Source organism: Oncorhynchus mykiss, chromosome 10, assembly GCF_057628025.1.
Source record: "Oncorhynchus mykiss isolate SJ-2025 chromosome 10, ASM5762802v1, whole genome shotgun sequence".
NCBI lineage: Eukaryota > Metazoa > Chordata > Actinopteri > Salmoniformes > Salmonidae > Oncorhynchus > Oncorhynchus mykiss.
In genome coordinates this window covers 48,630,874-48,645,353 of record NC_143031.1, presented here as the reverse complement: position 1 = coordinate 48,645,353, position 14,480 = coordinate 48,630,874, and the positions used below count along the sequence as shown (strand labels likewise).

General features: G+C 40.6%; 1 protein-coding gene across 4 annotated transcripts; it reads right to left on the bottom strand.

The window, feature by feature from the left end:
- Positions 1-2,368: 2,368 nt before the first annotated feature.
- LOC110534150 (sorting nexin-12) lies at positions 2,369-13,513 on the bottom strand. 4 transcript variants are annotated; one of them, XM_021618855.3, is made up of 6 exons: positions 13,038-13,513; positions 12,664-12,759; positions 7,368-7,492; positions 7,076-7,166; positions 4,146-4,156; positions 3,047-3,255 (listed from the first exon to the last, which is right to left on the bottom strand). In XM_021618855.3, exons 1-5 carry the CDS (start codon positions 13,200-13,202, stop codon positions 4,151-4,153), a joined length of 483 nt encoding a protein of 160 aa, XP_021474530.1. In that variant the 5' UTR covers positions 13,203-13,513; the 3' UTR covers positions 3,047-3,255; positions 4,146-4,150. The 4 variants fall into 4 exon arrangements, with proteins under 4 accessions (XP_021474533.1, XP_090043081.1, XP_021474530.1 ...); XM_021618858.3 differs by lacking the exon at positions 4,146-4,156 and having other exon boundaries at positions 2,369-3,255; XM_090186955.1 differs by lacking the exon at positions 4,146-4,156 and having other exon boundaries at positions 2,373-3,255; positions 7,076-7,158.
- Between the last annotated feature and the right edge of the window lie 967 nt (positions 13,514-14,480).

Below are 14,480 nucleotides of genomic sequence, written 5' to 3'. Positions count from 1 at the left end.
CCATGATAGGAAAGAAGAAAACACAATTATTCTTTCTACTGTAATATTTTGAGTTGAAAGGGCAACTCTAATACTTTTCAAACTAATTTTCATTATCTCCCCATCATAATATCAGCGTCTACCAGTGGTGTAAAGTACCTTAGTAAAAATATTTGAAAGTACTACTTAAGTAGTTTTTTGGGGTATCTGTACTTTACTATTTCTATTTTTTACTATTTTTAATGAACTACATTCCTAAAGAAAATATTTGGTGGTGTTTCCACCAAACGGACTTCACTGCATTATGATGTAGTTCACACAAAATGTATTTTTTTGCTCATGTTCCAAATAATAATCTAAAGATCAATGTGTTTCAATCACATTTTTAACTCCACGGATAGTTTTGTCACGAAAACTGTTGAGTTAAATAGCAAACGTACCTACTATGGTCTTGGCATTTGCGCTCTAGCCAAACAGTGCAGGTAGACTAATCTACATGATGAGATTATTATGTCTGCATTTTTTTTAAAATAACGAAACGTCCTGTTTCAATCACAGATATATTTTCAGTTTTAGCTATGACTTTACTGGCATAAAAACTGGATGGAAACGTGGTTACAGAGAAGCAGTAATTAGGACCTTCTGTCTTGCCTTTTTCATATTATGTAGACACGGGTATTATGCTTGAGATAATGAATATGAGGTTGAAAAGTGTCGGAATTGCCCTTTAACGTTGGGTAATACTCAACCTATTGTCCTTGCTCAGTGACATCTGCCTCCCTTCAGGCCAGCATGGAGTTGCTCTTTCAATTAACTTCCACTTTATCAAGCTAGCAAAACTGCATGTCTCCCTAAATAAAACAAGCGTCACCGCTGAAAACCAGGCTACAGCCTTACATTCTGGGATTGTATCTGCATCTGCGCCATTAACATAACACTGCTAATCTCACTGCTGTCCCATACAGCTCATCCATTCTGTCTGCTTTCATTGAACAGGACAAGGCCTGGAGATCAAAGACAGCCTTGTGGGTTTTTGCCTTCAGTAGATATTCTGAGTCAGTCTCGATTGGCATCAAATGTGCACTCTAGTTTTCGTCATGGGTTCTGCAAAAGCTAAACTTTACTTCACAACCAGATGACCACACATACATTATCATTTTTGTATAGCACTATAGTCCAAGACATTTGACATGGGGACATGAATGCATGTTCGAATGAAAAAGTGTGTTGTGTTTGTAACCCTAGCATTCCCAGGGCCAGGGCTTGACATTAAGGGTTGTACTATTGCCTGGGGCAAGTGAACTGAAGTCAAGCAAGTTGAACCTGCTCCGAGGTTTCCCCATTGGGCAGGTGATTTAAAAAGAATAATGGAAACAACCAAACTGCAAAGAATTCCAATAGCCTAAAAATGACAAGACACAATGGTTCTTACCCATTGTTTAAGTGAAAGACAGGCAAATTGAGCCTGAGATTATATATTTTCTTGACTGATAACTAAAATACAAAGAATTTCAGTACTAAACTTTTTGATTCCTCCCCTGTGTACGTGAAAGGCAGACAATATATGGTACTTCTGCATATTAGACAATTTACATTTTTGGGCCAGTGATCATAATCTTCAAGCAGCCCCTCCCCACCCACCAAAAATACTCTTGACTTGCCCGATGGGCAAGTGCATATCAGACTTTAATGTCAATCCCTGATTCCTATTAATAGTTGTTCATGAACAGCCCTTTGCAGATCATTTCCTCCACCCACATTTTATACCCTGCTAAAGTAACTGAGTGACCACTGCATATGCGGGTGGCTACAAAGGAGTGGAAAATCCTACTAGTCTTAATGACACTTTCAATTAAAACTTAACAGACGGTTATTTGGGAAAATTGTGTGTTCTTTTTGAACCATGCACTATACAGGTCAAGGCACACATCAAAAGCTATTTTTGGGGTACATTTAATCCACCTGACTACATTCCCCTCCTCCCTGTTAATCCTGTCGATTCCTGGAGTATGCTACTAAATTAAATTGAAGAGGTTCAACTTTAACAAAGTAACCCAATACATTCACACAAACTACAGCACTTTGGTTGTCCACGTAATGTAATCGTAAAAACATGCGGACCTATTAAATTGTTATTAAAAGATCTTATGTTTTTACAAGTACTGTGATTGCTGGAAAATACTAGGTTCATTAGAAAATATGGACTTTCTTTCGCCAAGAACTGTGTTTCCATAAGATAATCTCTTGGAACAGAGATGCCATTCTACTTCCATAATTAGCTGGCCACATAAGAACTGGCGACATAAGGAAATGCACTAGAAAAAAATAAAACATACAAGATGCAAATGAGAACCATATACCATCCCCTGAAATTCATTTGAAAAGACCGTTTTGGACATGGCACAGCAGGCAGAGATTTTATTGATAGTACAAACAAGGCAGTTTATATGAAAACTGAAAGCTGCATGATTAAATGTACAGAATGATGAAAAGGTAAAATACATGACAGAAAGCAATTGAAAGAATACTTTGGGTCAATAAACTTCATGCCGAAAGCTTTATCAATAAAAATGTGTGGATTATTGATCAGCCCCTTGTTTTCACAGTGGTTTGATTACCTGACATTCCATAAGCAGACTGAAGACAACTTATGCAGAGCTCAAGGCAAAGTTACAGAAAGAAAAAAAATCATAATACAAAAATCACACTAAGAAGAGCATGTTGACGTGCAAAGAAACATGGAATGTCATGCTACAGGAAGTAAATCTCCCATTTAAAATAGTTGTTTTGATTAACTTTGGAAGGTATAATTTACTGACATCCATCAGAGATGGGAAACATACAATTGGAAGAACAATGTTGGTTACTGTGGGTATGAAGGGACAGAGACATTATGATTGAATACTTAGATGGGATAACACTATTTCTCATGTATTTTTATATATCTCCAACAATGCACCAACTTCCCTGTCACACCCCCCATTTAGTGTTCTTGGAGTAAACAGCCCCAATACAGTGCTGCAGAGGGACATGCACCATTGTTGCTGGGGCAACTAGCAGAATATACTTTTTGTATACAGTACAAGGCATTAGAGAGTGACGCAGGCAGCTGTCAAAGGTGGTTGCGGCCACGACGGGGATAGGGTGCGGTAGGCTTAATCAGGCCGAGGTGATAAAACAGACGAGTCCTGGTCTGCGTTCGGCACGTCTTGCCTCTGGATTACTGGATCTGGAGTCCAAACAATTGCGTCACATGATCAGATGGTCTTTCCATTACTGAAAGAGATGTTGCAAAAATTGTGAAATGCTTATCCTCAAAGTGTCAGGTCCAACTCGTTTTTTTTTTGTTTGTTGAGGGGGCCTGAGACTGCGGATTCGTAGGCAACTGTCCTGTTCTTCCCCCCTGAAAAGATCCATATCGTGTTCTGTGTTTCTTTACGAATAATTTTTTTTTGTGGTTTACCATCCCTTCACATTTCTCACTGTCAATCTTGAATTATAATTCTTAGAAAGTTTTGACTGGTGAAATGTCCATGCAGCATCTGCATGCCAACCATTGGATCTCAATCAGTTTCATGGGAATATGCATTATATCCATAATATAAGATCTTCTTGGTTATGTACAGTGTTGTTTCAATTACTGGTATGTGCGGTGAGCAAATTGAGGCGTTGACGTTAATAAACTGCAGTCTACATTTTGCCTAGTGGCGCGCACTGTTGAGCTGTGGCCACATAAAAAGACGGGGGAAAAAAAGTGACCATTCGCACAATCACCTTACAATCTCATAAGAAATGCAGTAATTTGTGTCTTACGGTAACATTAAACTATGCTATCATATTCGATTCTGTTATGTACAATACTATCATAATGTGATGTTGCAGATATTGATTCCGCTTTGATCTAACTTCATTGAACAAGCACCATTCGCAAGAGAAGCTTGTTCTCTACGAGTAGAGCAGAGAAGCTGTGTAAATAGAGCAGATAAGCTGTGTAAATAGAGCAGATAAGCTGTGTAAATAGAGAATCCCGCACATGCGCAGACACTTCGGGACCTTTAGCCCCCCCGGGATAAGGGAGTCCACCTTTTTTTAAACTAATGATTGTGTCCATGCTATGATCTAAACCTTCTAAGATATTTTAGAGTGTAAAAAAAAGTCAAACTTACTTCATTCATACCTGCATAAGAGAGAGAGAATACATTTCAATCAGTAAACTCACTACATAACTTTAGCATACAGTGCCTTTAGGAAAGTATTCAGACCCCTTAACTTTCCCACATTTTGTTACGTTACAGCCTTATTCGAACGGATTAAATAAAAACTCCTCAGCAATCTACAGCACACACAATACCCCATAATGACAAAGCATAAACAGGTTTACATTTTTATTTACATAAGTATTCAAACCCTTTGCTATGAGACTTGAAAATGATCTCAGGTGCATCTGGTTTCCATCGATCATCCTTGAGATGTTTCTACAACTTGACTGGAGTCAACCTGTGGTAAATTCAATTGATTGAACATGATTTGGAAATGCACACACCTGTCTACATAAGGTCCCACAGTTGACAGTACATGGTCAGAGCAAAAACGAAGCCGTGAGGTCGAAGGAATTGTCCCTAGAGCTCAGAGACAGGATTGTGTCGAGGCACAGATCTGGGGGAGGGTACCAAAACATTTCTGCAGCATTGAAGGCCCCCCAAGAACACAGTGGCCTCCCTCATTCTTAAATGGAAGAAGTTTGGAACCACCAAGTTTGGAACCACCTAGAGCTGGCCACCCGGCCAAACTGAGCAATCAAGGGAAAATGGCTTTGGTCAGGGAGGTAACCAAGAACCCGATGGTCACGCAACAGAGCTCCTCTGTGGAGATGGGAGAAACTTCCAGAAGGACAACCATCTCTGCAGCACCCTGTACCAAACAGGCATTTATGGTAGAGTGGCCAGACAGATGCCACTCCTCAGTAAAAGGCAAATGACAGCTTGCTTGGAGTTTGCCAAAAGAAACCTAGACTCTCAGACCATGAGAAACAAGATTCTCTAGTCTGATGAAACCAAGATTGAACTCTGGCCTGAATGCCAAGCGTCACATCTGGAGGAAACCTGGCACAATCCCTATGATGAAGCATGGTTATGGTAGCATCATGCAGTGGAGATGTTTTTCAGCGGGAGGGACCGGGAGACTAATCAGGATCAAGGCAAAGAGGAATTTTAGAATAAGGCTGTAACAAAATGTGGAAAAAGTCAAGGTCTGAATACTTTCCAAAGGCACTGTATATATTCCTACACAATATTGTACAGTGGGGCAAAAAAGTATTTAGTCAGCCACCAATTGTGCAAGTTCTCCCACTTAAAAAGATGAGAGGCCTGTAATTTTCATCATAGGTACACTTCAAATATGACAGACAAAATTAGGAAGAAAAATCCAGAAAATCACATTGTAGGATTTTAAATGAATGTATTTGCAAATTATGGTGGAAAATACGTATTTGGTCAATAACAAAAGTTTCTCTCAATTCTTTGTTATATACCCTTTATTGGCAATGACAGAGGTCAAATGTTTTCTGTAAGTCTTCACAAGGTTCTCACACACTGTTGCTGGTATTTTGGCCCATTCCTCCATGCAGATCTCCTATAGAGCAGTGATGTTTTGGGGCTGTTGCTGGGCAACAGACTTTCAACTCCCTCCAAAGATTTTCTATGGGGTTGAGATCTGGAGACTGGCTAGGCCACTCCAGGACCTTGAAATGCTTCTTACGAAGCCACTCCTTCGTTGCCCGGGTGGTGTGTTTGGGATCATTGTCATGCTGAAAGACCCAGCCACGTTTCATCTTCAATGCCCTTGCTGATAGGAGGTTTTCACTCAAAATCTCACAATACATGGCCCCATTCATTCTTTCCTTTACACGGATCAGTTGTCCTGCTCCCTTTGCAGAAAAACAGCCCCAAAGCGTGATGTTTCCACCCCCAAAGCGTGATGTTTCCACCCCCAAAGCGTGATGTTTCCACCCCCATGCTTCACAGTAGGTGTGGTGTTCTTTGGATGCAACTCAGCATTCTTTGTCCTCCAAACACGACGAGTTGAGTTTTTACCCAAAAGTGATATTTTGGTTTCATCTGACCATATGACATTCTCCCAATCTTCTTCTGGATCATCCAAATGCTCTCTAGCAAACTTCAGACGGGCCTGGACATGCACTGGCTTAAGCAGAGGGACACGTCTGGCACTGCAGGATTTGAGTCCCTGGCGGCGTAGTGTGTTACTGATGGTAGGCTTTGTTACTTTGGTCCCAGCTCTCTGCAGGTCATTCACTAGGTCCCCCCGTGTGGTTCTGGGATTTTTGCTCACGGTTCTTGTGATCATTTTGACCCCACGGGGTGAGATCTTGCGTGGAGCCCCAGATCGAGGGAGATTATCAGTGGTCTTGTATGTCTTCCATTTCCTAATAATTGCTCCCACAGTTGATTTCTTCAAACCAAGCTGCTTACCTATTGCAGATTCAGTCTTCCCAGCCTGGTGCAGGTCTAAAATGTTGTTTCTGGTGTCCTTTGACAGCTCTTTGGTCTTGGCCATAGTGGAGTTTGGAGTGTGACTGTTTGAGGTTGTGGACAGGTGTCTTTTATACTGATAACAAGTTCAAACAGGTGCCATTAATATAGGTAACGAGTGGAGGACAGAGGAGCCTCTTAAAGAAGAAGTTACAGGTCTGTGAGAGCCAGAAATTCTGCTTGTTTGTAGGTGACCAAATACTTATTTTCCACCATAATTTGCAAATAAATTCATTTAAAAATCCTACAATGTGATTTTCTGGATTTTTTTTTCTCATTTTGTCTGTCATAGTTGAAGTGTACCTAAGATGAAAATTACAGGCCTCTCTCATCTTTTTAAGTGGGAGAACATGCACAATTGGTGGCTGACTAAATACTTTTTTGCCCCACTGCATACAAAATATCAAATAAAAAGTACTGCACCACTTTGAATGGCAAAGAGCTCTATGTATAAACAACAACGAAAGAGCAGAGCAGAGGGACAAGAATAGAAAGCAGTCATTTCCACACCACATTGTCAACCCCAACTCCAAACCCTACAGACGTACCTTTCCGGGAACGTAGTTGCGGTCGATGCTCTCGTCCTGCAAAAACATGTGAAGACAGCGCTCGTTTTGGGCCAGAGGGTGACCTGCAATTCTAGAAAAAGAAAAGAAAAATACTTTTAATGAATTCATGTCTTATATGTGCAGTTCAAAAATGGTGTCTAGAAATTAATACATTTTAAATGACCCACACCAGCAGAAGCCAATTCCAAATCTGCCACACTAAAAAACTTCAAGTTTATGCAGGTTATTTCACATCATTACTTCTGTAATGTTTAATAAATTGGAGGGCCACCTGTTGATGAACTGCTCAAGACCCACACGCCGCTCTTCAATGAAAGCATCTTCAAAAATGCCTTCATCCCCACGGAAAGGTAGCTGTCTCTTCAGTGCCTTCCCAGGCAAGGGAGGCACTACAATCTGGGGGAAGAAAATCAATAGCAATGCATTTAGGACATAGCAGATCCACTTAATCATGATTCATTAATTATTGCTCTAGCTAAATGTATTTAGCCTAACTTATGGAGACATCACATTGGAGTAAAATCCTATTGTGTAGTGTAGATATAGTTGAAGCCAAATATATTGGCACCCTGGCACTTTTCTTAAATAGTTCCACCTTTTCTAAAATACGTTTTAAAAAATAAAATAAAATAAATAAATGGGTCACCACATCTTGTAATTGGATTTAACATTGCAGAATCATTTTATTTTTGTCAACTTAAGTTAAATTTGAATTTTTTAAATTAAACCAAAATGGCATGGACAAAATTATTGCCACCCTGGAGCTTTTACTTGGTTGCACAGCCTTTGTCCAAGATAACTCATTGTAGCCATCATTGAGTTTGCTGCACCTTTCTGCTGGCAGTTTGGCCCACTTTTAGCAGAAAACTGCTCTAATTCTTCAATGTTTTAGTGTCCTCCACCAACTGCTGCTTTCAGATCTCGCCATAGGTTTTAGATGTGATTCAGATCAGGGCCGATTTCCTAAAAGCATCTTATGGCTTAGGTCATAGTTAGAATGCTGAGTAGCTTCCCAAAACCTTCGTTACTAAAGTTTCACTAGAAAATCCTTGTTTTTTACCGACTGCCTCAGACCACTCGTAAAACAACCAAAAAAAGTGTTGTTATTCTGAACAAAAATAAACACAACATGTATAATGTTGGTCCCGTGTTTCACGAGCAGGAAAAAAATAAATCCCCGAAATGTTTACGTCCCTGTTAGTGACAATTTCTCCTTTGCCAAGATAATTCATCCACATGACAGATGTGGCATATCAAGAAGCGGATTAAACAGCATGATCATTACACAGGTGCACCTTGTGCTGGGGGACAAAAAAAACTCTAAAATGTGCAGTTGTCACACAACACAATGCCACAGTTGTCTCAGGTTGAGGGACCATCCAATTGGCATGCTGACTGCAGGAATGTCCACTAGAGCTGTTGCCAGAGAATTGAATGTTAATTTCTCTACCATACGTTGTTTTCGAGAATTTGGCAGGAAGTCCAACCAACCTCGCCAGCCCAGGACCTCCACATCCGGTTTCTTCGCCTGTGGGATCGTCTGAGACCAGCCACCCGGACAGCTGATGAAACTGAGGAGGATGTCTGTCTGGGAAAAAAGCCTTCCGATTGGCTTATGTCATCCCAGACCCACCCATGGCTGCGCCCCTGCCCAGTCATGTGAAATCCGTAGATTTGGGCCTAATAAATGTATTTCAATTGACTGATTTCCTTATATGAACTTTAACTCAGTTGAAATTGTTGCATTTCTATATTTTTGGATACTTAAGTTAATACCTGCAGTCAACTTGTGCAATACCTTAGGAGTAAAGCAGATTGCATTCTTAAATTCTACCCAGCAAATTATTTTACATAATGAAGCTTACCGTACATACTTCTCAAGAACAGTTGAGCCAGTCACATTTGTAAATAGCACAATGGGAGAAAGTGGGAGCTGGTGAGTCCAAATAGTTATTTTTTTTTATTGGCGAGTCTGTTGAGAGGCACACGAGGTGATGAAGTTACACGTGTATGCAATTCACTACTAAATGTTAGCCATCAGATATCTTATAATGGATTTCTGCCAGAAGTCAAAGAGCTCTGGATAAGTTTAGTAATTGCCATTTTTCCTGTGTGCTTCCTACTAGCATTTTCTTCCTCCTCCGCTCTACTCAGTGTACACATGCTGCTCTTCCTTCAGAAAAGCATACATCACAACTCTGTTCATTTGCACAATTTCGCTCATAAACTGTCCACACTCACCGAGGTTGTTACAAGCCTAGCTTGTATACCTTTATGAGCTGGATTTGTTCATTTTTCGCATCTTAGCATTTTGCGATTTATGTGATTTCGCTATTGGTTTATGCCAATTTTGTTCAAATTATGGTAATAGAGGCCCAATGGGCTTTTCTTGCATTTTTAGCACCCCCTTGTGTGCTCTGCCGGTAAATACTGTAAATCCCAGGATAAGCGAAGGACAGGATGAACATCTGGATACCGTCCAAGCCTAAATCGGTAGCCACCGTTCGTTATACCCAATGTCCCCTCAAAGCTGAGCATGTGAGCAGGCGCACACTTCCTCCAGGACTGCCGCTCAGAAGAAATGCCATGCCGCGCAGAGAAGCAAGAGATTGAAATTCACTGCGTTTGCCCCATTTGTTTTCACAATATAGATCAATGTTTTTTCTGTGAACAACTCAACATTACAGCAGCCCCTTTTCAATGCATCAAACCAAACCCAACTTCGCAAGATTTAGTCTGATTTTCTTGTAGGCAGAGCACAACAGAGAATAATTCTATTGGTGGGGGTAACCCACGAACTGTCTTTCAATAACCCTCAAGTGAATGTGCTTTTCGGATCAGTTCAAGAGCGCAGAGCCGTGCATGTGCACATTTGTTTATATTCTTTGCTAGTTAGCGAGTTATTCGCCCAGTTATAGATAAGTATAGGTCAGCATTGGGAAGTTACTGCTTCCTAAAGGAACACAAAACGAGTAGGTCCCAATTCAAGCTGTCTTTGAAAAGTCCGGTAAAAAGCTTAGATCTTAATTAAAGGGGCAGTGTTGTATTTTCAGACAGGCTGGAATATGCAAATAAGCCAATAGGCAGAAGGGTAGTCGACATCGTCTAATTTTCTGAATAATAATATTAATAATTCATTTTATGAAGTGGTTTCTTGCATCATACAACACAATACAATTTACAGTCACCTATTTGTCCCATGGTGTTACAGACCAAGTAAAAAAATTAATTAATGTCAAACTACTGTTATATATATATCTATATAGCTGTATCATAGAAATCAAAAGCTATTTCCATGTGAAAGTGTTATGGGATTTGCTCCATTGGTTTTGTTTGTAGGCCTTCATTATGTTCAAATAGCTACAATAGTCTAATGCCTAAAACTGTAAGGGTACATCCTCAGTGTTCACTGTAAATACACACTGGAAGTTGCAGAAAATTCTCAACATTCAAGTTTCCGCTCGCAAGACCTCAAATTTGCTCTGTGCCTCCAAGACAATGAGGGAAAATTAGTTACTTGCATACATTTCCTTACATTTTGCATCATTCCATTCCATTGTTAGTTAACCTTTCTTTCCTCCGTCACGTTTGTGTGGTTGTTCCTGAGGATCGATAGCAATAGTGGATCATATTAGGCTAACGTATTACAAAGTTGTGTACTTATTTGGGACATGTAGCCAATTTGAATCATTATGGAACGCACACCAAACGTAACAGTTTAAACCTGGAGTCTGGCGCACGGTTCACAACGACTGGACCGTTGTCAACAGTTCCATGACTAATGAAGATTATTAGGGTAGATGTATAAGACTACTGCTCAAGCCCTGTTGTACACTTTTCTCATCTCTCATTGCGCCATGATTGAAAAATGTAATACGGCAACTCTGGATGAATCAAACCACTATTTTTGATTCACCAATATATTTAGTCCGTAAAGGCTTTTCAAACCAGTTTTTTATTATTCATAAAAAATACTTCCTAACCCTAAATTAATAGATTTTTTATTTATTTTTTAACAACCAAATTGCTCCTGAAAAGTAGACAAATATATATATATTTTTTACCTTTATTTAACTAGGCAAGTCAGTTAAGAACAAATTCTTATTTTCAATGACGGCCTACCGGGGAACAGTGGGTTAACTGCCTGTTCAGGGGCAGAACGACAGATTTGTACCTTGTCAGCTCGGGGGTTTGAACTTGCAACCTTCCGGTCACTAGTCCAACGCTCTAACCACTAGGCTACCTGCCGCCCCAATATATGCACATTCTCTCCATATAGTAGTCAGTTTGTCGAGAAAATTCTAATTAAAGGATCACCAAATTGAAAGGGATGGCTTTAGATAAATGTACTGAAAACTCGAATGAACTCCATGAGAATCTGTTGGACAGCAAGTGGGAAGGTATTCAGCTGTTGATTTTATGTACTCAGTGCACGCAAGGCAACCACGCCTGCAAAGCCCATTACGCACCTGCGTAAGGTAAGTCTGAATACCAGCTACTGAGAAGTGCGTAGGAAAGTCTGAATCGGACTCCAGGAGCTGATCAATCACTATTGTGGAACAATTCTAATGCTAAGGTAAGATTTGAATGGAGAAAGTGGATTTGAGAGCAGAGCTGGCTTTCTTTCAATCCTATCAGTATCAAATGCCTCAACGTCACACTTAGTGAACGTTTTCTCTGCGTGACGTTTTGGGAAACGCATTGTTTCCCCGTTACATTGTTAAAACACTTGTAAGCCTAAATTTCAAAGCTGTTGTTGGACTATTCTGGAGTGGCCAACATCTCTTCTTGAACCATCCCTGGGGGTTTTTGGTGTGTGTTTTGGGGTCATTGTCCTGCTGGAAGACTCAAAACCTTCAATGGAGACCCAGTTTTTGGACACTGGGTTGAACATTGGACTTCAAAACATGATCATCTGCTGATTTCACACCCTTAAGGCCCCCAGTACCAGAGACAGCAAAACAACCCCAACCCCAAAACAACCCCAAACAACCCCATAGCATTATCAAACCTCTCCCATGTTTGATTGTAGGGAGGGCGTTCTTTTCATGGAATGCTTCATTTGGTCGGCAGTTAACACAGCGCTGATCTGTATTGCCAAAGAGCTGTAATTTTGGTTCATATTTTTTCTTCAATCAGGCTTCCTTGGGTCTCCTTCAGCAGTGGGGTCTTCCTATGTTTACCAAAGACCAAATTAACCATTCAAAGAAAAGAACACAAACATGGGAGAAGTTTGCGAGGTTGCTTTGCTGTCTCTGGTACTGTGGAGGCATCATTAAATCATCAGATTATCAATGTGTTTAGGAGTGCTATGTCCAACCAAGTGTTGCTGTTGAAGGTTGTGGGTCTTCCATCAGGACAACAACCCAAAGACACATCAACAGAACCTTGGAAATATTCAGAAAGAAACGCTGGACTGTTCTGGAGTGGTCAGCGAAAAGTCCAGATCTGAATCACAACCTATGGCAAGAGCTAAAAACAGAAGTTGGTGGAGGCCACCCCTCAAATTAATTTGTGTATCACAGTCTGATTAATCAGGCAAGCCAGAGCTACTATCTTTCACTCACCTTACTGTCTCGCTCCAACTCATTCTTCAGCCACTCAAAGTCACTGTATCTTCTTCGCACAGTAGAATCCTTCAACTTAAAAATCGGCAGGTTTGTCTGCATTTATTGAAAACAAAAACAATACAATTATATATTCTCGTCAATAGACAGCCATCAAGTAAACGCTAGCTAGCAAGCTAGCTAACCCATCTTAGCTTAAAAAGGCTCCCTGACGTGCAATTTAAACACTTCCTTAGCTCACAAAGCTAACTAGCTAGTAGGCCAGAACAAGTCCTGGGCCTCGATTTTCATCCATCTAACCTTAGCAAAAGCTACAAACATGTTCAGCTAGCTAACTATGTCGTGACGACAGACTTCTAGCTATAATAACCTACCCGCATACGGACTTCGTACGTTGTGAAACGGTTCCGCCCGACTCCAACAGTTTGGGGGTCATAAACATCCATTTCAAGAAAATTGCTGGGGGGACCATAAGCATCCGTCAGGTCCTGAGGTTTTGAATTTAACCGGCGAGTATCAGCCACCGTGGGATCTGACATCTTCCTTGTCCGACAACCCGCAGGATGTTCACGTTATAAAACTCAATAGCGAGGAACAATTCTCAGCTAGATCTCTCCTATTGATTTGATGTGTTCAGCAAATTTCAACGCGGCGTAAACACACACACACACACACACACACACACACACACACACACACACACACACACACACACACACACACACACACACACACACACACACACACACACACACACACAACGGTAATCTTTTTCTTCTATGGTATATATATATATTTTTTTTTGTGCGATGGAATATGCGCTCCGCCACCTACTGTCCGGGATGGAGACAGGATTCGCAAAAATGGAACAAAATACCAAAATGTGGTGTATTGACAAATGTATGTGTTAATGAGTTTAGAGTTTAAATGGTTGCAAATAGCCAATGGGGTTTGTGTGCAGGGGTTGAGTTATTTTAATTAACACATGACAATGGGGTTTCTGTTCTTGCATTGAAGTGATTGGATTACGAGATGCAAGCAGTAAAAGTTCAATGAAATATGGGAGAGTTGGCCTGAAGACATTGTATAGAGTAGTCGACTGTAACAGGCTGACTACAACTACTGACTTCTGCAACGCACGTGACGCGAGCGTTGCAAAATAAATGTAGAAATCTATATATTATTCAATTATTGCACCCACACTGCTCGCTCAACGGAACCCAAACCGGCTGTGCCTGCACCATCGTGCATACATTTATTTTGTCACCCTACACCAAACAGGTTAAAATATCAAAACAAACTCTGAACCATTTACATTCATTTGGGGACAGGTCGAAAAGCATTCAACATTTATGGCAATTTAGCTAGCTTGCACTTGCTAGCTAATTTGTCCAATTTAGCTAGCTTGCTGTTGCTAGATAATTTGTCCTGGGATATAAACATTGAGATCTTCTAGGCTTTTTCTTCTCTAGACTTTATATTGCGATTGGCAACTTTCATAAATTAGGTGCATTACCGCCACTGACCTCGTTCGTCTTTCAGTCACCAACATGGGTACCTGCTTCTATAAACCAATGAGGAGATGGGAGAGGCAGGACTAGCAGCATGATCTGCATCACAAAAAGAACTGACTTCTATTTTAGCTTTTGGCAACGCAGATGCAACGTGAGCGGTGTAGACAGCCTGTAAAATAGAAGTCAGTTCTATTTGTGACGCAGATCTCTCTGCAAGTCCTGCCTCTGAGTCCCCAAAGAATTTCTGCTGCAGCCACAATAACGTCCAGTTACTTAGATTTCTTTGAGACTTGTGCCATACAG